The 24,990-nt window shown below is 39.8% G+C and overlaps 1 protein-coding gene and 1 long non-coding RNA gene across 24 annotated transcripts in view; one reads left to right on the plus strand and one right to left on the minus strand.

Moving 5' to 3' along the window:
- The first annotated feature begins 5,158 nt into the window (after positions 1–5,158).
- The window catches only part of PICALM (phosphatidylinositol binding clathrin assembly protein), a 95,848-nt gene continuing 76,016 nt past the window's right edge, over positions 5,159–24,990 (plus strand). For 10 of the 23 annotated variants that reach the window (XM_084895207.1, XM_084895188.1, XM_084895197.1 and 7 more), the window contains exon 1: positions 5,165–5,637. In XM_084895207.1, coding sequence (XP_084751333.1) covers positions 5,508–5,637 — 130 coding nt within the window. In that variant the 5' untranslated portion in view covers positions 5,165–5,507. Of the gene's footprint in view, positions 5,638–24,990 lie in introns of all 23 variants that reach the window. The other 13 variants (XM_084895186.1, XM_084895203.1, XM_084895202.1 and 10 more) reach the window with 5 other exon arrangements.
- On the minus strand, positions 13,613–15,378 carry LOC311628696. Its single transcript, XR_014796056.1, has 2 exons — positions 14,289–15,378; positions 13,613–14,249 (listed from the first exon to the last, which is right to left on the minus strand). It is a non-coding gene; the product is annotated as an uncharacterized lncRNA (long non-coding RNA).

Below are 24,990 nucleotides of genomic sequence, written 5' to 3' on the forward strand. Positions count from 1 at the left end.
CAACTCATCTACACATAATCTCTAAACAAATATAAAAGATCAAATACATATTGAAATTATAAAATCAGAAGTTATTGAAATTGTGAAATTAATATACCAGAAAGAAAGGCGAGAGTGTGGCAAGGGTGAGTTAAGGATAGTGAGAGAGACACATATATGTGAGAGAGAAGTTGGAGGTTTCCCTGATGATTGTCTTTTCGGTATTGTGGGGGAAGCAGTGCATATTAAAGGCCATATGGAAGTTTATGACCATGTAGATGTACATGAACTAGTGTCATGAGGCACTCAAGCAGAGAGAGCCCAGGCTCTAAAGTCAGAGAGATCTGAGATCTAATTCTAGCTCCCTTAATAGCTGAGCAAATTTAAGCAAATCACCAACCTTTTCCTAGTCCTCAGTTTCTTCATTAGTAAAACGGAGTGAAAAGACGTGTATAATTTCAGAGGCACAATTTAATAAAACAAGTCAAATCCAACACAGGTTTTCCTGGTCCTATAGTTCTCCAGGATAGCAATCCTCCAAGGATTAATTTGGGGCCTCAGGGCTCTTCCATTTTGTGGTTTTGAAGTCCTCTAAATTCTTTTAAGTCTTCATTCGTGGGGTAGATAGGGGGAAAAAGAGAATGTGAAGCATGTGTTGATTTTTTTTTTTTTTTTTTTTTTTTTTTTGTGTGTGTGTGTGTGTGTGTGTGTATGTGTAGGTGTTTTTAGAGGTTCTTTGGGACCAGCTTTAAATGATTTTTATAATTTCTGCTTGCATTCTATTAGAGAGAAATCAGTCATATGACCCCAAATAATTACAAAGAAGGCTGGGAAATGCAGTTTGTGTGCTTAGGAGAAAAGGAAACGGAGTTTGGTGAACACAAAGCTGTCTCTGCCACTTAAGGTCATAAAGTAGTTTGAAGGTTTAACTGAGATAATGCAGGTGATCTCCTTAAGCACATCACCTGCACAAGGTAAGTAATCAACAAAGTTATAGATTATTATCACCACTAGAGGCCCGTTGCATGAAGAGATTCGTGCAATAGGCCTTCCTTCCCTTGGCTTCCAGCACCAGTTTTCCTCCGGCATCAGGGACCAAAGCCTTCACTCTGGCTGGAGTCTGCAGTCTTGTCTTCGCTGTGTAGATCCCTTCAGGACACCCCCCTCTGACCCCCCTCAAAGCAGGCATCCTGCCCACCTGGCCACTCCGCACCTGGAGCAGCTGGGCAGCCACCATCTTTGGCCTTCTAATCTGCATATTCACTCTGATTGGCTGTGGGGCTATCAGAGGTACGGTCAATTTACATGTTTGCCTATTACTAGGTAAGATAATGGAAGCTGAGAGTCTGAATAAGTATCCCACAATTGGAAGTAGAGAATTTACTTTGAGGCTCTAGCAAGAGAACTCGGCTACATTCAAGGAAATGTCCTTACTTTTGGTAAGGTTATGTAAGATTATGATCTTTAACTGATGTGGCAGCATCAGGAAGTATAAATATAGAAAGGTGAGGGAGGAAGGGTTTGCCAGGTGTTCATATTAGCTTAGCTAACAGGATGTCAAAAGATTATAATTTAGATAATCCTAATGTGTAAGAAGAGTGGGAATAGGGAGCTATAGGCTTGCTGGATTTGGCAAAGTGCTTGAGTGAGGTAATAAGGAATAAAAATTTTGATCAATCCTCTCTTTCATATTCTTTTTCTTGCTCACTTTCTTACCTTTAAGTCATAGACATTACCAAGTTGCTTCAGGTGCAGCATATTATCTTTTCATCTGTTGCCAATTAAAATATAAGAAGTTGAGAACAGAAACCATGTTTGTCTGACACATTATATTTTAGCATCTAGCAATGCCTAGCATAGAGTTCGCAGGAAAGAAATATTTGTTGAATAAATTTAACTTGTATTGGCAACTGTACAAGTTTTGTCTAACAGCAGTGGTTCTCAACCTTTCTAATGCTGCGACCCTTTAATACAGTTCCTCATGTTGTGGTGACCCCCAACCATAAAATCATTTTCGTTACTACTTCATAGCTGTAATTTTGCTACTGTTAATGAATCGTAATGTAAATATCTGTGTTTTCCGATGGTCTTAGGCGACCTGGCTAGGGGTTGAGAACCCACAGGTTGAGAACCTCTGCTGTAGAGCCTAAAACCATCGGAAAACACAGATATTTACATTACGATTCATTAACAGTAGCAAAATTACAGCTATGAAGTAGTAACGAAAATGATTTTATGGTTGGGGGTCACCACAACATGAGGAACTGTATTAAAGGGTCGCAGCATTAGAAAGGTTGAGAATCATTGAGGTAAGGTAACAGAAAGACAATGAGTTTTTAAATCTTGCCTCTGCCACTTTCATATCTGTGGGATTCTAGAACTTAGAAGACTTGACTTCTAAAACTTACTTTTTTCTCATATTAAACAGGTGTAGTGCTTTCAGAATTATAGTAATGAGAAAATGAATTTGTGGTTTTTTGTTTTTATTGATGTTAGAGAAGAAGGGAGACATAGAAACATCAATGTGAGGAAGAATCATTGATGGGCTGCCTCCTGCATGCCCCACAGTGGGGATCTACCCGGCAACCTGGGCATATGCCCTGATTGGGAATCAAACTGATGTCTTGGTTCAAGGGTGGACCCTCAACCACTTAGCCACACAAGCCAGATGAAAAAATTAAATGAAAAACTTCATGTGTGTAGTGTTCCTAGTATATAGAAGACATTAAAATAAAACAAGAAACAAAACTGCTGTCTCCCCTAAACTGCACACCTCACTATTTTAATTTGGGAAATATACTTTTTAATTTGGGGAACCTAGGAAGTATCATATGCTATTCTAGTTTTTCCTTTTTTTTTTGTTTTGTTCTGTTCATTTATTATTAATACAAATGTGCTTCAAGTGGTGATCAAAGTTAAGGGTTGATTAGTTTGCAAAGCACTGACGGGTTCACCATTAGAACAGTATTGAGCACCTAGAACAATGCTTGATACGAAATAGGTATTCAATACATATTTCTTTGAAATATAGTGAAAGAATTAATAAAATACTGCAACAATGATGATGTTCCAGATAGATAATTATGGGATGGACATGATGTAAATGTGATTTCATCCAATGAGAGGTATGATGTGTCCAAATGGGTGACTTCAAAATGTTTCCATCCATGCATTCAAGCAGCATTTTCCCCAAGCATGAAAAACTTAGCTACCGATAGCTAAACACCGTGCTCATGATGACCTCATCAGGGGGTTTAACAGCACAGAGCTCGCAGTCCAATTGCAACTTATTCAGAAGTATCCATAGAATAGTAGCAAGGATGGCTGACATGTCTTGAGAATTGGGTAATACCACTGCCAGATAGAAACAGGGCAGCTGGACACCAAACCACAGATGGACTGCAGATGCACTGAAGGAAGTCAATGCAGTTGTATGAAATTTGGGGCAGGCTTGACAAAGAGGAAGCCTGCTGGTTTAAGAACTGTATGTTCTTGGCAAAAGCATGGTGTTGCAGAATTTCACCAGCCATAGTGAAAAAAAAAGGGGAGGGGGGGGGGAGAATGGGAATGGGGACACCACAAAATTCATGATATGATACATAAAATGTTAACTATTAGCTTTGCATCTTTTGAGAATCACTAGATTGAAGAACAGTATTTTAGGTTTGGCTGGCAGATGGTATACACAGACTTTCTTGAGTATGTTAGCATTTCATTTGAAACTAGCAGGATTACTAGTACATAGGACTGTCATGGTAATTTAACTATATATTTTAAAACGTATCCCAAACCCCGCCAGAGTAGCTCAGCGATTGAGCATCAACCCATAACTAGGAGTTCACGGTTTGATTCCTGGTCAGGACAGATGCCTGGGACATCCCCAGTAGGTGGCGTGCAGGAGGCAGCCGATCAATAATTCTCTCATCATTGATGTTTCTATCTCTCTCCTCTCCCTTTCTCTCTGAAGTAAAAAAATAATTTAAAAAAATCCCTAAACCTGGGTCCCTAATAACATCTAAAAAGGCATTAATAGATCTGGATCTCATAAAACAAAATCACAGGATATAACAATTCCTCTAAAATGCCTACTGGGTAGTGTCAATGTCTTTTTCCCCTCCGAAAATCTGATTTATTCAAGAGAAAAGAAGAAAGACTAAACCAGGGGATGGCAGGTAGTGATGCCTCAATTTTTTTGAATGGGACTCCTCCATTTGCCACTCCTCTCACTTCCTTCTGTGGTTCATTCGTCACATCAGCTAGCCTTATAGAGTTCAGGTTAATCTCTGGTTGACATCATCGTACGACTTCCTTTTTCAAATTCCAATGAAACTTACATGATTCCTGTCCTGTTTGAGCACTAGATAATACTGGCTGGTTAGTATCTAAATGTAGACTGGTAACAAAGGGTCGAGTTTTGAAAGAGAGAAACAAAAACAGGTGACATTTCCAAGTCTACCAAGAAAAAGGGAAAAACCTCCAACACTTCTGGGTTCAGTAAGCAGGGGGAGCTTCTACAGTGCCACAAAAAGGAGAAGCCTGCTGGCAGGCTCAGAAGCTGGACGGCTGAAGCATTTTCCTTTTTCCTTTTCCTTAAGGTCAGGAGGATGGCCTTGGGGGCGTCCCTATAAACATATTCTTGATTCTGCGAGGGAAGCCTGGCAAACCAGGAGTCTGACAGCTCCTTCCTCGGCGGGAGGACAGTGAGGAAATGGGGGGGTTAGGAAGGAGGGCTGTGAAAGCAGCTGCACCTCCTCTTTGTCATGCTTTTGGTTTCAATCAGAGCCACTAGGACAACCTTGGAGTCGGGTGGGAGAGGGGCGTGGCCGGCCTCAGCGCGCCCGAGGCCCCGCCCCTTTCGTCGCCCCGCCCCCTGGCCCGCCCCGCCCCCTCTGTGACCCTGCGGGCAGCCTCCGGCGACCTGTTGGCTGGGGACGTCACGTGACGCGGCCGGCCGCGCACCCCGCACCCCCGCCTCGGGCGGGCCCTCCTGTTGCGCCCGCCGGGCGGGTTCCGTCACGTAACGAGCGGGCACCGCCCCGCTCTTCCCTCGTTGAGCGAGGGAGGGAGGGAGGGAGGGAGGGCGGGCGGGCGTTGAAAAAGAAGGGGGAAGGAAAAGGGGGCGGGAGGAGGAGGAGGCGGGGCGGGCGCTCCAGTCACGTGACCCGGGGGAGCCCGGAAAGCTCCGAGGAGGAGCCTGGCGCCGCCATTTTCCTGCAGCTGCCTGTCCCTCTCAGCCTGCCCGGCTCCAGCTGACCAGCGGAGGGGTGGGCTGAGCTGAGGCGAGGGGCAGGGGGAGCGCCCGGCGCCGTGCCTGACCCCGCGGGGGACACGAGCCGTTTTTGTGTTTGTTTTTTTTCCCCCCGGGCCGGGGTGTCAGCGCGTGGCCCTGAGCCCCGCCCCAGGCCGGCGGGCGGCGAAGGAGCCGGTGGGGGGTCGGGGGTACGGTGGGGGGTGGGGGTCCTCCGGCGCTTGGGGGTCCCAGTCCCCGCCGGCTGCGGAAAGGCAGGGGTGGCGGAGGAGCCGCCGAGATGTCCGGCCAGAGCCTGACGGACCGAATCACCGCCGCCCAGCACAGTGTCACCGGCTCCGCCGTCTCCAAGACAGTATGCAAGGCCACGACCCACGAGATCATGGGGCCCAAGAAGAAGCACCTGGACTGTGAGTGAAGCCGCCCGCCGTCCCCGCGGCCCTGCGTCCGCCTCCCCGTCTCTCCCGACCCCCCTGGAGCCGCCTCTCCCCTCCCCTCCCCGCCGACTGGCCTGGCGCGGCCCGCGGGTGCCGGGCTCGTCCCGGCCGTGTTCTCGCTGCTCCCGCCCGGCACACCTGCCTTCACGGCTTCCGCTCCCCGGCGAGAAATCCCTGGCAAGCCACTCCCCTCCGGGTGCCTCGGGGGACCCCTCGTTTCCCCCAACCGGTGCGCCGCCACACCCCGTCATCACCCCCGACCGACTGGCCCCCGCACCTGGCCCGCTCCCCTCCCCGCCGCCGGCCTGGACCGCGGCCCCCGGCTCTTCCCTCCGGGCCGCCCGGCTCCCTCTCCCGAGCGGCTCCCGCCGGCCCCGGGCTTCCCTGCCCCATTGTTTCCCGTTAGCCTCCTCCGGGTTTCTGTGAACGCCTGGTGGCGTGAATCCGGATCTCTCTCTCTCTCTCTCTCTCTTTTTTTTTCCTCTCCGCCACCCCGAGGGCTGCCTCCCTGGAAGTGATCCCCGCTTCTTTCGCTCCCCTGGCCTCTCCGGGCTCTGCCTGCCCTCCCACCTCCGCAGACCCGCCTTTGGGTTCGAGGTCGTTGCCTCTGTAGGTTCAGGGAAGTGCCTTCGTCTCTCCGTGTATTTTCAGTAGCAGATTCAGTTCCCCGACTCTCATCCCCGATCACTTACTCTCTGCGTCGCAGCGGAAGGAAAGGGATTCCGTTTCGGGCAGGGAAAGCTTTGTGTGGAAAGTTAGGATTTGTAATTACCTCTGGTGGAGTTTAATCATTGTGTTTTCCTGTTTTTGACTGGGGGTCACTTGTGACTGTCAGGCAACCAACCACCTAACCCCGCCTTGTGTGTTGTTGTTGTTGTTGTTGTTGTGTGTTCTAGTGGGAACATGGGAAAGGGTTTGCTGGTCCTGGTATCATTGTATCATTCCCTGGAACTGTTTTTAACAAACCTGGCAGTTTGCATTTGGGGGCTTGAGTGTGAAGCGTAGACTCCTGGAATTCAAAATGGATTAATAATCAAACCTACCAATAACACACATCCTCTCTAAAAACTGGGGAAAGATGTTCGATGATGCTTGAGTTTGGACTCCGTTTGCATTTTATTACTGGCTATCTTTCGGCGGGGCTAGCTTTTCTTATACGGCGTAAGATTACTACTCCATTTACTAACTTACCCACAACCAGTAGACCTAACTCCTCCCAACTTTTCCCAAGCCTGGAAGCCACCTGTAATAGCCTCCTTTTTCTTTCCACTTCTTTACCTCAAGGTACAAAGCTCAGTGGATTACTCAAGCTTTGACTCAGTGGAGCTTTGACCTGAAGTTTTTCAGGGAAATAGGTACAATAACAAGTTCCTCTTTTAAAAGCCTACTAGACACATTAGCCTGACTGACTTCATTCTGCATGAAAGTTACTTTGCTTTACTGATCAAAGCAAGAGTGAGCATGTCCTGAAAGGAAATTCACTGACAGGGAGTCCTGTTTTGATTTTTCATTTGGACTTTGGCCGTAAGGCTTGAACTTAAAAAAAAAAAAAAAAAAGTGCATAATGTGAATTCTTCCAAGATACTTTGCTCATGAAGTACTGCTAGAACAAGTTATTGCTACAGACATACCCATTATTCATTGTGATTGGTTCCTTCGCTGGAAAAAAAAATATATATCATCACTGCTTGGTTCTTCTCTCTCATGCACTAGTCATGCCGGCTGCTTTTTAACTCTCAGTCCTTGCCTGTGTAGAGTGCAGAATATATTTAAATGATGACATTTTAATAAACAACAATTCTTTATAGTGCAATAAAAAACTATGATTTTGGGGGATTATCTGATATTTGAAGTAGACATTTCTGTTTATTTCTTTTCAAATGACTACTTGGCTTGCTTTGCCCAACCTTATGTTTTACCTAACAGTGTGGTAATTCTTTTGTTGTTTTATTTTTGATGATGGGGACAAGTGAAGTACTTACTAATATCTTCGAGCTGTTGTCCTCTTCCCTCACTTCAAGATGATAAATTATAACAAGAATATTGAGCTTTTAAAAGCTCTTATAAAGGTTTTTGTATTACTTCAGATTTAGCAACTTTCTTAAACACGTTACCAAAAAGGTCAGAAAATAGTCTAGGTTAGGTTAGGATGTTGATACTTACTTGGGGTTTTTTGAATGTTAATCTTTTTACTTGTAATAGAAGCTACTGCAGATGCTAACTGGGATTAAGTTAGTGTATTCTCACATTTGTAGTTCCTTTTCTCTACCACTTGTGTTTATAAACTCACTTATTTAGAACTTGAATATTTCTGGTAATGTTTGATTTTTTAAAAAATTCATATAAATAAGGAACCCCTACTCCATTTCTTTTCAGTGAGGTTTTTAAAATACAGTGATACTATTTTTCCTAGTTAAAATGCATTTCCAACCAGTTCTCACTAATGAAATAAATTTAAGTGTAGTCTGACCAATCGTTTTTTTTTCTTCTAAACACCTTCCATACACATGTTAATGTACTTTTGAGAAAATTGAGGACTTTCACAGACAGATCTGGGTTTTGACACCAGGAATTTTAGGCTTTAATGTATAGATATTTTTTCTTCTTATGGGAAGTTTTTCTTCTAGTGAAGGCTTAATTCTCCTGCACCTTTTAATACACCCCCAAACCTGTTGCCTACATAGTGGAATACAATGAAAATGATCTATTTCTTTTTCCTGACAATTTCAATTTTTAAATGTTAGTATTTAACAAAAATATGCTTAGGACTTTTCACCTTTATAATCCTTACAGTGTGGATGTGGTTTCTGTGTACTTCCCTGAGGTCTTTTCATATTAGGAAGTGATTATTATAATCCATGAATTAAGGCTTCATTCATGCTATATAGTTGTTTAAGAAAGGTGTTTTGCTTTGTTTATAGGCGTCAATAGATATTGGTGTTAACTAGAGTCTCTAGTGTGAGTAGAATTGTCAAACTTGAAACATATTTGTAAAAATGAACATGATTTGCTTTTAATTCCAGACCTTTTGTGGTCATCTATAACCAAGTTAGAATAGCAGCCCCTAAGAGTTCAAACATAAATTTAAAGGACTTGAATTTGCTAGACACTTATTAACCATTATCTAATTTAACCCTCTCTCTCAGCTATGGAAGAGGCAAACCATATGCATGGAAAGTAGTCTCTAATCTAATTCCAGGTAAAGAAGATTTGGAATGCTTAAAACATCCATAATGGTTGAAGTATAGACAAACACAGTTTTTAAATTTATAAATTCTTAATTAAAAAACATTCTTAACATTCTAAAGATTTAACAACCTTTAGTTTTGTTTTTTTTTATGAATATTTTTCTTTATATTTATTTGACTGTTCTTGAGCATTTACATTGGGATATTTATCTGGAATATAACATTTATGTTAGTGGCTATAATGGCTTCATTTTATTTTTTTGTTAATCCTCACCCAAGGATATTTTTTCCATTTATTTATTTTTTTTTAGAGAGTGAGGGGGAGAAAGAGAAACATCGATGTAAAAGAGACATAGCTATTGCTTGCCAGGGTGGAACCTGCAACCCAGGAACGTGTCCTTGATTGACCTGGAATTGAACCCATGATCCTTTGATACCCCAGCTGACGCTCTAACCAATGAACCATGCCAGCCAGGACTGGTTTCACCTTTTAATCCATATTTTTCAGTTCATTTTCAGGGATACTTCATTCCAAACACCATCTGCCTTACATTCTCTACAACAAAATCAAGATCGTGTTTTTATTAAGTATCCTAATAAAAAAAACCCTGGGTCCGGTATGACCGGAGGCTCAACCAACTGGAAATCAGTCTTGCAGTGGTGACCCAGTGCTGACTGCTCTGGCTGTAGGCACAGTGACCCAGCACTGACTGCTGAGGGGGCTGCGAATCAGTAGAGAGGCTTGAAGAGAGAAGCAGGGTCTGATCCGTAGCCTCTGTGGCAGCTGTTGATCAGCACTTGCCTCTCTCTTTCTCTCCAGCAGTCGGGCCTCCATTTCTCTCCAGGCCTCCACCTGGGCCGCTGATCAGCAATGTCTTTCTGATCAGGCCCCATTGATAGACCCAGAGATGCTGACTGGCATAGAAACCAACCAATCAGAACCAAATCTGGGTGGATTGTGACAAGCCAATGGTTGCCTAGGAGGTGGAGCTTTTGATGCTGACTGGCATAGGAACTGACCAATCAGAACAAAATCCGGGTGAACTATGAGGAGCCAATGGCTGCCTAGGAGGTGGAGCTTTTGACGTTGATTAGCATAGAAACTGACTAATCAAAACCAAATTGGCCAGCAGAGGAGGAACATTGGGGGTGAGATCAGGCCTGCGGGGGAGGGCAGTTGGGGGTGATCAGGCTGGCAGGGGAGCACGTTAGGTGTTAATCAGGCCGGCAGGGGAGTGGTTAGGGAGGCAGAAGTGATTAGGGTAATCAGGAAGGCAGATGAGTGGTTAGGAGCCAGATTGTGAGAGGGATGTCCTATGGGTCCAGATTGGAGAGAGTGCAGGCTGGGTGAGGAACACAACCCCCTGCCCAGTGCACTAATTTCGTGCACCGGGCCTCTAGTCTATTGTGAACATATCTCTATGGTAGATGTAGTATGTATTTTTGTGGATTTTTTAAGTAAGAACTTGTGAATTTTGAATATATGGAAAGTGAATTTCAATTAACAGTTTCCTTAAGCATTGAAAATGTATATAAGATATTGAAATGTACTCAAGATAATTACCTCTTTAAACAGATGTATTGATTTTTAAAATCTTTCTTTTAGAAAATGTTATAAATATCCCCCCTTCCCCCCCCCCCATTTAACCCCCCCCCCCCCCAGCTTTCCCCTGCCCCCACCTCTGCCCTTCATCACACTGTTGTCTTTGTCCATGGGTTATGCATATATGCATACAAATTCTTTGGTTGATCTCCTCCCATAGATGTATTGATTTTTAATGTCTTAAGGAGATCCAGTGGGTGCTTTGTTTGCATACTGTCAAGAAAGCATCAAGTAACTGGGATTTGATTTGTAAGAAGATGCATGTGAGGAAGATATTAAGTGGAAAATTTGTTCCAAGATGTCTTTTATTTAGAAAAAAAGTTACTGGGGCTTTCCAAATGGATCTTGTTTTACAGTTTTTTATAGTTAATGTATGGGCTTATTCATTCCCATAAGAATTAACCATATGGTTTATATTTTCATTTTTTATTATTTGACCTGTTCTGTTACTTAGTTTTAAGAGTTCTGAAGTACAGAAAATGATAATGGAGTTATTTAAGTGGGCAATGATAAACTCTATGTTAAATGACAAATATCAAGAACTTGTGTTACATAGTAGAACTCCATAAATGTAACATTTTTTCCCCTCCACGATCTAATTATGTTTTGGAATGCTATCTTATATAATGAAGATGGGATATGCTAATTGACCATCATATCCACAATCACAAGATGGCGGTGCCCAGTCCCCTCAGCCCTACTGCCTGGCGCCTGATGTCAGAGTCCTTCAGTCCCCCCAAAGTTAATTTTCATATGACCATTACCTTTTAAAAAAGTCCTTATCCAAGGATATGATTGTTTCTTTTAGATATCTGTTCACAGGGAGCAGGCCTAGGCCAGTGGGTGGGCTTCCCCAAGGGTCCCAGACTGTGAGAGAATTTTCATACACTGGGCCTTTGGTGTATTTTAAAAGAGAAACTGAAGAGAACGTGACATATAGCCATTTTTGTAGCTGCCTTATTTGTAACTAGAGGCCCAGTGCATGAAATTTGTGCGTGGGTAGGGTCCCTAGGCCTGGCTGGCAATCAGGGCTGTTCGGGCCTTCCTTCCCTGGCTGGGGCCCTCCTTCGTTCTGTGCCACCCCCGGTCAGCGCACATCATAGCAAGTGATGAAACTCCCCAGGGACACTGCATATTAGCCATATATATGTATGTGTGTATATATATATATATATATGTATGTGTATATATACACACACACACACACACACACACACGTATATATATGTATATATATATATTAGGCTTCACTGGTGGGCTTGTTTTAAAAATAGTTGCTATTAGACTTCACATATTTGTTTTTTATCCTTATAGCAATGCTATTTAGTTTACCATATGTTTTGTGTATTTGGATAATTTTTAAAGGTGTCTTTGAATTTACTTTAGCATTCCAGATGAGAAATTAAACTTCATATGGCATGACTTGGCATTTTTTTCTCTCTTATTAGATTTGTGAATTACTTGTGTAAGATATTTAATATTTTGAAAGTACATTATTGTTAAAAATAATCCATTTGAATTAATTACCAGAATTGCTTTAAGTAAAATTATTTATTTTGACCTTGATTATGTTTAATGTGAAAGTTCTCTGTGATGCATGGCAAGTCACTACAGTTCTTTTTTCTTTATTTCCAAAGTGCTTAATTCCATGATTTCTCCCTTCATATCAAAGAAGAAAAATAAACTTAAAGGCTTCTTGGCAAGAGGTTAGAGCCCTATGAAGAAAAAGTAGGCTTAGGTTTTCAAAGTAAAGGCTTTGTATTTGCTCTTCCTGTTCTTTTTGGTGGCTGAAGTGGCATTTCCGTTACTTTGTGTTCTGTCTCAGTGTGTTCCCAGTTAAACTGCTTTATACATTTCTCTAGAGATCTGAAATTTTTGGATTTGATTTCTTAGGATTTTGTATATTTATTGTTTATATGATTCTTTTCATGGAGAATAGTTTCTGAGTAATTAGGTTTTACTAACATTACTTTAATAGGAAATTTTGACGAACCTAAACCTTTGCCTTAAATATTATGTTCAGGGTTGTAATTTGCCAAGTTACCAAAATATTAAGGATTTCTTATGTTAGAACTAGAGGCTCAGTGCATAAAATTCGGGGGTGGGGGTGGGGGAAAGGGTCCCTCAGCCTGGCCTGCGCCCTCTCGCAGTCTGGAACCCCTTGAGGGATGTCTGCCTTGTAGTCTGGGATCCCTCGCTCTTTACCATCTGCCTGCTTGCTGTTCCTTACTGCTTGGCTTGCTGCATCTGCCCCCTGGTGGGGAAGGACCCTGGGAGGGCTCCAGGGTTTGTCAGGCCCATTTTGCTCAGTCCTGATCAGCTGGACCCCAGCAGAAAGCTAAGCCACCTGTCAAGAGTGTCTGCCCCCTTGTGGTCAGTGCACTTCATAGCGACTGGTTGACTGTGCATCCTGGTGGTCAGTGCACATCATAGCGAGTGGTCTTAGCACATATTATGACTTGATTGGTTGAATGATCGGCCGGACTCTTAGCATATTAGGCTTTTATTATATAGGATGTAGTAGAAATAGTTAGGCTTTGTGTTTATGCCTAGTTGGTTTTATATTTAACAAATTATTTTGTTATGGGCACTCACCATACTAAACACTTTATTAACTTGCTTATTTCTCTAACTTTGTGAGAGATATTTTACTATTATCACCATTTTACTAATTTGCCCAAGATCACACAGCCAGGAAGAGAACTAGGATTTAAACTAGCATCAGGTCTATGCTTTTATCTCAGTGTGACTTCTTATATAATGCTTTTCTACTCCAGGAAATGAATAAACCATATTCATTTGTTCACGACAGTGGTTCTTAAAGTGTGGTCTTGGGACTCCTGGCACTCCCCAAAGCTCTTTCAGTGTATTTGTGAGGTTAAAACTATATTCATATACTAAAGACATTATTTTCCTTTTCCATTTTTATTCTTTCATGAGTGTACAGTGTTTTCCAGAGGCTATATGATGTGTGATATTGTAACAGATTGAATGTAGTAGCTCATATGAGAAACTGTTTCCTATTTGGATAGTAAAGAGTTATGCAAATGTCCTAAATTTAGACACTGTTCTAAATTTTGGTGTTGGAAAATATAGTTCTTTTTCATGGAAAAGGTTAACATATGATGAACTTTTAAAAATGAATTAATATTTTAAATTTTTTTTTTAAAAATATATTTTATTGATTTTTCACAGAGAGGAAGAGAGAGAGATAGAGAGTTAGAAACATCGATGAGAGAGAATCATCGATCAGCTGCCTCTTGCACACCCCCCACTGGGGACGTGCCCGCAACCAAGGTACATGCCCTTGCCCGGAATCGAACCCGGGACCCCTCAGTCCGCAGGCCGACGCTCTATCCACTGAGCCAAACCGGTCCTGGCTAAATTTTTATTGTTTTTTTAAATATATTTTATTGATTTTGTACAGAGAGGAAAGGAGAGAGATAAAGTTAGAAACATCAATGAGAGAGAGTCATCGATCAGCTGCCTCTTGCACACCCCCTACTGGGAATATGCCCACAACCAAGGTACACGCCCTTGACCGGAATCAAACCCGGAACCTTTCAGTCCCCAAGCCGACGCTCTATCCATTGAGCCAAACCGGTTTCGGCTTTATTGTTTTCTAACAGTAATATTAATAGAGAAAAATCACATAAGCAAAGGCTCTTTGGGGTTCTCAATTTTTTACATTATAAAAATTATGAGACTAAAAAATACAACTTTAAGGAAGAGTGTGTATCAGAGGGGAGCAAAGGATTATAGACAGGCATTAGTTTTAAGATGTCCTTTAAATTCTCAGTAATGTTGGATTTGATTTTGTGAGTAACAGTGACCCAACCATTGACCCAACCATTGGAGGACTTAGAGCAAGTGATGTGGCATATCCTTTGATTATGTCATACATTTAAGTATATTGGGAAGAATGTGCTTTGTGACTTGGAAAGGAGATGGCTGGAGGCAAAAAGTATAATAGTAATATCTATTTTATTTTTCCTAAAAGGCCTTAATAAAGCTTGTCATTAATTGGGATTCTTAATCCATTTTTCCTCACTTTTTTTTTTTTTTAAACATCTAAGTTATTCCTTTTCAGCCAATCATATTAGGTACTATTTATGCTCGAATAAGTTTTTGACCCTCTACATTAGACTTTGCATGTACCATTTCTTAGACACAATGTTCCATCTTTCCTTCTTTAAATTAACTTGCTTTTGTTAACATTCACATTTATAGTAATCTCTTTCATAAAGACATTAATGACCTTTGCTGGTCTTGTCATTCAAACGTTATCACTGAAGTTTATAATTTTAACTGTAGTTAGTATCATGTCTTTATATGTATTTTGTGTTCATGTCTGTTTTCTCTGGAGAATAGGAACGGGGTGGTTTTTTTGTGTGTTTTTTTGTACTGTTTTATATCTCTTCCCAAAATATCTAATCAGTAATCCTGTGGGTGCTCAGTAAACATTAACCCTTTGCACTCCGAACCATTCTGGACATTGGCTACCAGCTACTCAACGCTACTTTGCGGCGGAAACGTGCGTTGAAATAACTCAATTCCCCGTAATCACTAATAAACTGCAATGTCCCCTGAGAGGGGACAGCGGAGTGCAAAGGGTTAAATGATTACAGATAATCTTTCACAGCTCAGACTTTTCCATCAACAACTTGTAAACAGCATAGGGATCTATTCTAGTACTAGATATTTACTATAGCACTTATCTTAGTTGCAATGAATGATAATTACATGGATACAGAATTACATATAAAGTCAAATCAGTAACATTGATAAAAACTTTATAACAAGTTGCTATGTGTTTCATGAAACATATGAGGCATTAAGAAGTCTAATTTTTTTTTTTTTTTAGTCTTCACCCGAGGATGTTTTTTACTGATTTTAAAGAGAGGAAGGGAGAGAAACACTGATGATAGTGTTTCCCAAACTTTTGACATATGTGTACCCCTTCTATAATTTTTGTAACACTGAGTACCCCTTGTACTCATGAGAACGTAGAATTAGGCGCAGCTAAGCACGGTGCATTGCATATCCCCACCAAACTCTGGTGCAATGCGTATCCCCACCAAACTCTTCCTGTACCCCTGGGGGTACGCATACCACACTTTGGGAAACACTGACATCAGTTGGTTTCAGAGGCTAGTGGGAATAGCCTCTGAACACTTGGAATTTCAGTAAATGATTTCTGAAATTGTGCTGGTATTTATAGTCATAAACTTACTATTTGTAACCAACCTAGGGACCATAATTTTATCAAGGGACACTTCCAAGTAGTGGTTGAGAAAGCTTGAGGTGCTTTCCAAACTTTTTTCCTCAAGATTGCAGATACACTTAACATTTTACTTCATAGGGTAGACGTAGTTGCTGTGTTTAAATGTACATGTTTCTATTGATTAATTATATAATTAGTAATTATAGCAATAATTAGGTTGTCCATGTGACTGTAAGCTCTGAGAACAAGGTTCATGATGAGTGTGTATGTTTAAAAACTTCATGTGCTGGTAATAGAGTCAGTTATCTTGTGGATATTTAATAAATAGAAATATCCCTTTTAAATACATCTAATACACAGAAATTTTCCTGTAACTCAAGTATATACCAAAAAGTAAATAGTGGGTGGTATTCGTGTTGGAGAGGATTAGCAGAATATTCCCCCCAACCCCACAAGATTTTTAAAATTGATTTTTAAAGACAGAGGAAGAGGGAGAAAAACATCTATCAGCTGTCTGCTGCACCCCCTCTACTGGCCATTGAGCCTGCAACCTGGGCATGTGCCCAGATTGGTGCACTGGACCATGCCTAATCAAGTGAACCACACCATCCAGGGCTGGCAGACCTTTTTTGATGTACTTCTACAAACAATTGTTTGCAGAAATTTAATGTGTTCGTGGCATTTAAAAATTTGAAATATTGTCATTTAACCAATCCAAAGCTATTGTGAAAAGGAAATTGAGGTAAAGTGTTTATTTTATTTTTTGCAGTTTTTAAGTGAGATGTAATTCATGTAACAGAATGAATTTTTCTATTCTGGACATTTTATGTTAATGGGATCATTCAGAATGTGACTTATAATGTTGATTTCTTTCACTTAGTGTAATATTTTCAAGTTCATTAATGTTGTAGCATGTAACAACACTTTTTTATAACCTAATAATATTTCCTTGTGTGGATATATCCATATTTTGGTTATTTATTGACTCTTTAGTAAAATTTGGGCTGTTTACTCCTTCAGACCCACTAAGAATAATACTGTATAAACATTCATGTACAGGTGTTTGTGTTTACACGTGCTTTCAATTCTCTTGGGTAAATACTTAAGAGAAGAATTGCTGGGTCAAATATGTTTAACTTTTTGAGGAATTACAAGACTGTTTTCCACAGCAGCTGCACTATTTTACATTCCTGACAGCAATGTGTGAAGGTTCCAATTTCTCCACATTTTTGCCAATACTTGTTTTCAGATTTTTTAAAATATTTAGCTTAAAGGTTTTGTTGTAGTCCCCTCTTGGTGTTAAGTGGTATATTATGGTTTTAGTTTGTTTCCCTAATGACTAATGATGTTGAGAATCGTTTTATGTGCTATTGACCATTTGTATATGTTTGAGAGAATGCCTCTTCAGATCCTTGGCCCATTTTAAAATTTGGTTCTTTATATAGTATTTGGGATGTTAGAAAAGTTCTTTACAAATGTCAGATACTAGATCTTTACATCATTTGCAAAATTTTCCCCCTATCCTGTGGCTTATCTTTTCAATTTTTTGATAGTGCCCTTTGATAAACAAAAGTTTTTAATTTTGTTTAATTTTTCTGTTTTTTTTCCCCCTTTGATTATGTATTTAGTGTAATATCTAAGAAGCCATTTGCTAACCCAGAGTTACACAGATTTACCTTTAGTCCTACTCCTACGAGTTTTATAGTTTTTAGCTCTTTTAGGTTTGATCACTTTTCATTTAATTTTTATATTGATTGATATATGGTGTGAGGAGGCTAGGTGGTGTTAAGGAAAATTAAGAATATTAGGGTTTTTCCCTTCTTTTGAAGTTGACTCGAAGTACAACTCTATTACCTCTGTGTAATGTGGAAATAGAGATTAGTGAGCGAGAGAAAAATTTTTCGTGATGACAGTCTACAGAGTACTGTGTATAGTTAGTTGACTGATAAATGGAAATATTTGGATTTGAGCTGGATGGACCACTTAAATCTAATTTAAAACTTTTTTTTTTAGGTTCTCAATGTAGTCTTTTAAATGTGTTGAGATAAATACATGATTGCATGAGTATCAGTAAGCAGTTATTTTTGTCTACACAGGATAGTGAGCATGTTTCCATAGTATCTTATACTTCCTCATGATGACACTTCATATGCTGTAATTATTTATAGCTTTAATATTTATTTATAGAGAGCCCTTGTGTATGTTTTTATACTATGTTAAATACAGCATTTAGCAATTATGCAATAAAAAGATTCTGAACAAATGTAGGAGGATGGAATTTTCATGGGTAGTTTCTAATGTGTTATCAAACAATTTTAGGATTTTTTTTATATAAAAGAGAGATCTCTGTAGGAGTAATAGTCTTTGTTATGAGTAATGGTTGTTTGAACTTCAGTTTTCAAAATCAAGAACATTTTTATTGGTTGAAAATGTTAGAAATTAGGGGAGTTGGGAAATAAACTTCTTGAAGATTATGTAAAATTAGGACAGCTTGACACTTTAAAATATTTATTTCATTCCCTACCTATTATTGGTATATTTGGCTTAAAACAATTGGGCTTAGCTAGTCAAATATTGGGTTTTCTGCTTTTCTTTTCTTTTTTGTTATTATGATTATTTTCTTGTATGTGGTTAAAAGTGAATTTCAGGGAGTCCTGGATTCTAGATTTTGTATTATCTACATTTGATAGCAGAATGCTATAAGGCCTTGTTTGCTAAGTGCTTGTGTGTTTTTGGTTATATGGCATCGGCAAAACATTTAAAAGGCAAAATGTAGTCAGAAATGAATTATCTGACTGTAATATGCTATATTGAATGAACCAGGCATTAGCCTTGATTGGCTTTTTCCTCTACTTTAGCTATACTCTTTCTCTCCTGAATTGATTCTAATTTAGAGTTGCCTTTGAAAATCCAAATTAATTTTTTTTGAAAATGAAATGTAGGTAAATCTTAATTCATTTGTGTGCCTGAGTACCCAAGAGTTTATCATTTTTTGTGACTATTTTTCTTAGAGAAGGGCCCAAATGGAGAAAGAATTATAAGAACAAATAATTTATTTCATGTTATTTTAGTAAAATTCTCTAGGAAACGGTATCAAAATCTTTTGCTTGCTCTCTAGGAAACGGTATTAAAATCTTTTGCTTGCTCTAAGATTGTAAAAGATTATTACAATCTTTTGCTTGTAATAATGGGGAAATAGTACTGAGGTTGAATTCTGTTTAACACTGAGCATTAGCAGCAAAAACCCTGGTCAGAAGCAGTAAGTGGAGTGCTAAGGGAGAGTGATGAAGGTCTATACAAGAATTTAAAGATGAGTGACACTTGATTCTTATCTGAAAAGGCACATGAGATCTAATTGTGAAAATGTTCAAGCAAATAATTGTAATACATTGAGATAAATGCATAATTTTTTTTTACATAAAGTAGTAGAGGCTGGGGTAATTAATTTTATAGTAGGTAAGTGATGACTTCATAGAGGATGTAGCAGATTTTAAGGATTGATAATGATTTGCCAGATGGACAGAAGGGTTTCTCTTAAATGAGCACGTGCAGTGACATATAAGCAAGAAAGAGCATTTTGATGTATTTGGGGAAAACTTTAAGTTGTGCTATATGGAGGAATGCAAAATGTTAATGGGAATAAGGGAAAATGAGGCTTGAAAAAGATCCCTTAAATGTCTTATAGGGACAAGAGTTAATAGACTCTCGTCTTTTCAACCTTCCTCAAATCCTCACTATAGAATTCCCTTTTCTCCCATTAATTAGTTGCTTTCCTAGCTTTAGATGCCAATATTATAGAACTGAGAATATTATAGAACTCTTTTCTTTCCCCAGGTAATTTGAGGTAGGGTTATGGAAAAAGATAGGGAGGGCCCTGACTGGGTTGGCTCAGTGGATAGAGCATTGGACTGTGGACTGAAAGGTCCTGTGTTTGATTCCTGTCTAGGGCACTTCCCTGGGTTGCAGGCTCGATCCTCAGTAGTGGGGGGGTGCAGGAGGCAGCTGCTTGGTGATTCTCTTTCATCATCGATGTTTCTCTTTTTCCTTTTTCCCTTCCTCTAATAAAAATATATTTTTAAAAAGGGCGGCGGTGGAAGGAAGGAACGAATGCACAATCCTAAGGTTTGGCACCTGAAATTGAACCTCTGAAGATTGTTATACATGGTGGTTTGGGCAACTAAATAAAATCAAGTACTCTGATCTCAAGGCTTTGTGAGTTTGTTGGGAAATCAAGTCTTTTTGAGTTCCAAATCTATGAATGAACTTAAAAGACGAAATACCTTATTTGATGATGTTCAGTATGACTAGAAAAGGTTTGATAAATCAGTTAAAGTCAACAAGATTCTTTGTGTTTTTTATGTGTATGATTTAACTATCAACATCTATTTACCTACAAATGATACATTATCAGTTATTCCTAGCTGTTTAAAGCCGGATCTTTACCAAACAAGGTATTAATCTTGGGGGAAATAATATACTCAATAGCAATTACATATTGAGTGTCTATTATATAACAAAGTTACTGTGTTGGTAAAAATTAAGAAATCCAGAAGTTATATCACTGGTTATGTCCTGAGTCTAGTAGGGAAGATAACATATACAGATAGTTGTAGTACCAGGCAAATGTGAGATACGGTCATTGAAAATCAGAGGAGAGAGATACTGATTTCGACAAGGGAAAGAAGTGCTGCTTAAATGATAGTCAGTGAGGAGCAGAAGGGTATGAGCAAACATTTGCAGCTAGTAAGGCTGCAACTCTGGGGAACTCCTCTCCCTCTCCCTTCTTCTCCCTTTCTCTCTGAAGTGTATATTAATTATATTATATTATATTATATTATATTATATTATATTATATTATATTATATTTATTATATGCAAATTAGGACACGGTAACAGTCACAACTGGCTCAGGAGGAGGCTGTGCATGCAGATGGGACGGGAGTGGAGACACAACAGAAGGGGGCCCACCCCTGGCCCCAGTGTGGAGACACAACAGGGGGGCTGCCCCTGGCCCCAGAGCAGGGACATAGCACACAGGGGCATACGCCCTCGCTGGGAGTCAGTGTGCCAGCAGTCCCACCTCTGTGTGTGAGCTGCAGAAGAAACACCTTTTTTTACAGCTCATTGGCTAAGCTCCCTATATGCCACTCACAGTGTCCTTGGTAACTTGGGTAATAAGAATCCAAGAAATGATCTAGGTTTTTTCCACCTCACTCTTGGAGGAAAAAGCGAAGGTCCGCTGCTAGAGGGGCTAAGAAATGTCATATCCTGCCCTAGCCGGTTTGGCTCAGTAGATAGAACCTCGGCTTGCGGACCGCAGGGTCCAGATTTGATTCTGATCAAGAGCATGTACCTTGGTTGCAGGCTCCTCCCTGGCAGGGGCCAAGTCAGGGCTCATGCAGGAGGCAACCAATCGAAGTGTCTCTCTCACATTGATTTTTCTCTCTTTCCCTCCCTCTTCTGCACTTTCTAAAAATCAATGGAAAAATATCCTCAGGTGAGGATAAAAAAGAAAGAAAAATGTCATATCCTATGAAAGAGATCTTGAAAATGCATAAAGAAAGTTGTCATTTTTTTTTTTATCATGGTGAAGGAACTGGAGTCTGTTGATGAAAACACCTTGGTGGCTGCAGTGGCAGCAGTAGCGGGGTGATGGGGGTGGCGCCTTCTCCTGATCTGCCTCTGTGTCTGTGTGTGTGTGTGTGTGTGTGTGTGTGTGCATGTACACATATATGTATATGTACACGTGTGTGTCTATATATATATATTTTAAAGAAAGGCATTTGTCAGGCTGAATTTGTCTTTTTTTAATGTCAAGAAACAGGCAATCATGGGTCATATGGAATTTTATAAGAATAGTTATGTTTTAATGAAATGTGTGAGGATAGAGATTTTTGTTGTTGAAATATTCCTAAATGGTTAGTCCTTTGTGGAAACTTACAGACTTAAACTAATTATAAAAAAATACGTTGGCTTTATTTTATGGTGATATATTAATGTATTAATAATAATTGCTCACATGGGGCATTGTTTCAAAACTTAAAATTATGTGGAAAGGTTACTTTTTCGTACTTACTATTTTGGCTATGTGTGTCTTATGTTTATAGCAGTTCAAAAAAAGATTTTTCAGAAATGGCTTTCAATGTTGCCCAGTAGCTTAGAGGGATCTCTTGATGCCTACTTGCTACAACAGTGCTACTTAATGAACTATAATAAATGGCTGGTATAATTTTGACTCACTTAAGGTGAGAAGATTGCTTTTACTAAATTATGAAGTATATGAGTTAATAGTGAATTTCTCATGATTTCTACTTACTGCCTACATAAAACTAGAGGCTTTGCAGAATCACTAAGATAATTATTTTCAACATGACTTTGATTTGGCAAGGGTGAAGCAGACATGTGTGATGTAAAATGAATGGGATGCTTTCATACTTCCCATTATGTGTAGATGGTGGTTGATCATGGTGCTCAGTTCCATAGGCTTCCAGGCCACTGGTGACACACTATCATTGTTACTGTAAGTTTCAAAACTCTCCTTTATCCCAGACTTCTGATTATAGTATAAATAGCAACTCTCTCTAAACATATGTCCCATTCTGCACTTATCACCATGTGACATGTTTTTGTTCATTTGTCTCTGACCACTAGTATATAAGCTTCATGATGGCAGGGACTTTGTCCCTAGTGTGTATTTCTAACTCTGAAGACTATTTGGCATATTATAGTGTGCAGTGAATATTATTGAATAAAAAGAGTTTGTTCCTTTCTACTGATGTTTGGAAAGCTGTGGGAAGAAGGAATATAAAGATTCTGTTGTTCTTATTGCACTGGGGACATGAAACTTGTGTGTTTCCTGAGTGATGTGGACTCTGGCAGAGAGGCTAACTGCAATCTTCCTCTCCCCACCCCCCACCCCCCTCATTGGGCAGAATTTAAATTAAGAGAAGCTATGAAATTTTCTTAGATTCCTAGTTTTTAGACTTAGGCTTGACTATTACAGAATAACATTAACCTAGCTTTGGGAGGATTTTTGCCTGTTATTTTCTCTTCTTCCAAACTTCATGATTAGAGAAATGGGCTTTTGTTTCACCTATATATCTACAAATATTTATATTATCATATTAACACGTGTACAGAATACCATGCCGCACACACTGGATGAGAAAACAAAATAAAAGATCCCTAGGTTTATTTTTAAAAAAATAAAGAATGAATGAGTCTGGCTTGCTTAAAACAAAAATGGGACAGTCAGGTGACAGTTGAGTTCCTTTCTTTAAGCATGAGGTATTTTTGGACATAGATGTGAAAATTTCTAATATCTCCAACTAAGACCTTAGGTTGATTTTCAGAGAAGAAAGATGAGAATCATTTGCATAGAGGCATTGTTGAAGTTAGGTGGTTAGATGATTTTCATGTTTGTGTTTTTGAGAATGCTGGGAGAGAACCATAGAAGGAAAACATGCAAATACACCAGGAGTGGGTGGTGGTAGTATATTAATTCTATTATTACATGTATGCTTTTATTAGGTCACATAACTAGCATGACATATAATGTATTCCAAACTGGGTCACGAGAGTGAAAGGATGTGCTATTTGAATGGGATAACAGGTGTAAAAAGGACTACTGTAGGAAAAACAGGACACTTGACACCCCCCCCCCCCCCCAATAACATACGTTAATCCAGACTTAGTTTCAATTCCTTGAACCTTTCCAGATAAATTTGTTTTTTCCCTTTAGAGTACTCTGATCTGTCCTCGCAGATCCTCTCAAACATTTATCCCTATATCCTGGTCTTGTTGGAATGAAAGAATTCTTTCCATTTTTTTCTGCCCCCAAACCCCGCTGGACTATTTCTGGTTTACAGCATGTGGAGATAAATACACTATTTATAATGTGTTGTTAGTTGGCTATACACACACACACACACACACACACACACGTTTGCTCTTTCATTTTTATTTTAAGGAAATCTGGTTTTGTGTGTTTCTGATCCAGTCTTAGTTTTTTGAGAATCCTGGTTATATATCTTTAACTGGGCTCATGATTATTAGTAAGTTCTTAGAATGTAATACAAAAAGAATTTATAATTTAGCATTTATTCTTAAATTACTTGATATTTAATGTTTTCTTTTCCATAGAAGGGATTGTAATTCTGATCTTTCAATGGTGGAAAGGGGAACACCTTGTGTTTATACCAGAGTTCGGCAAACTCATTAGTCAACAGAGCCAAATATCAACAGTACAACGATTGAAATTTTTTGTGAGAGCCAAAAACTGACTTCTGTGCATGGGCCATGAAGTTTCAATTGCACTATGTGCGCACCCACACGTGGTATTTTGTGGAAGAGCCACACTCAAGGGGCCAAAGAGCCGCATGTGGCTCGCGAGCTGCAGTTTGCTGACCACTGGTTTATACTATGGACATGTTATTTTTATTTCGGAGCACTGTAATGCTTTCATTTTTTTTTTCTATTCATTTTAAACAATTTTTAAAATTCTTACATTAAGTGATGTGTTTTTATCCTATTGAGTAACTTTTTATTATATTTCCTGACAAAAATTAACACAAATAATAGTTCCTGTTGAGGTAGTGCTTATCAAAATATAATTCTCCTCACCTCTAATATCCTTATTTGGAATCTGGGATGAGAATAGGGTATCTAGATTTGAAAATCACCTCTTTGTAGTACTACAATGAAATTTTAATCTCGAAATTAAGGAATTTGTTTATAAACCTGAATCCATTTTTGTTCTTGCCCAGTCCTATTGTTTCTCTGTATAGTGTTCCATCTAGTGGTAGGAATGCAGAATACACCAGAACACCTAGGATAAGCTTTAGGGTTTCAGACTATTTGTTTGTTTGTTTATTTTATAATCATGTCCCAGGGATACAACTTCTTTTTTTAAAATATATATTTTTATTGATTTTAGAGAGGAAGGGAAAGGGAGAGGTAGGTAGAATCATCAATGATGAGATAGAATCATTGATCGGCAGCCTCCTGCATGCCCCCAACTGGGGATAGAGCCTGCAGCCCGGCATATGCCCTGGGCTGGAATAGAACCTGGGACCCTTCAGTCCTCAGGCCGATGCTCTATCCACTGAGCCAAACCAGCTAGGGCCAGGTTTTTAAAGTATTAATAACTAGAGGCCTGATGCACGAAAATTACTTCCCCCAGTCTCTGACACTGGCTTCCCTCCAGCACCTGGGACCTGGGACCTGGGACCTGGCTTCCCTCCTGCTGGTAGGCACCTGAAACTTGGGCTGCTTCCCTTTCTGGCCTCTAGCAGGCACCCAGGAGATGGGCT

Source organism: Pipistrellus hanaki (assembly GCF_964339955.1).
Source record: "Pipistrellus hanaki genome assembly, chromosome: 9".
Lineage (NCBI taxonomy): Eukaryota > Metazoa > Chordata > Mammalia > Chiroptera > Vespertilionidae > Pipistrellus > Pipistrellus hanaki.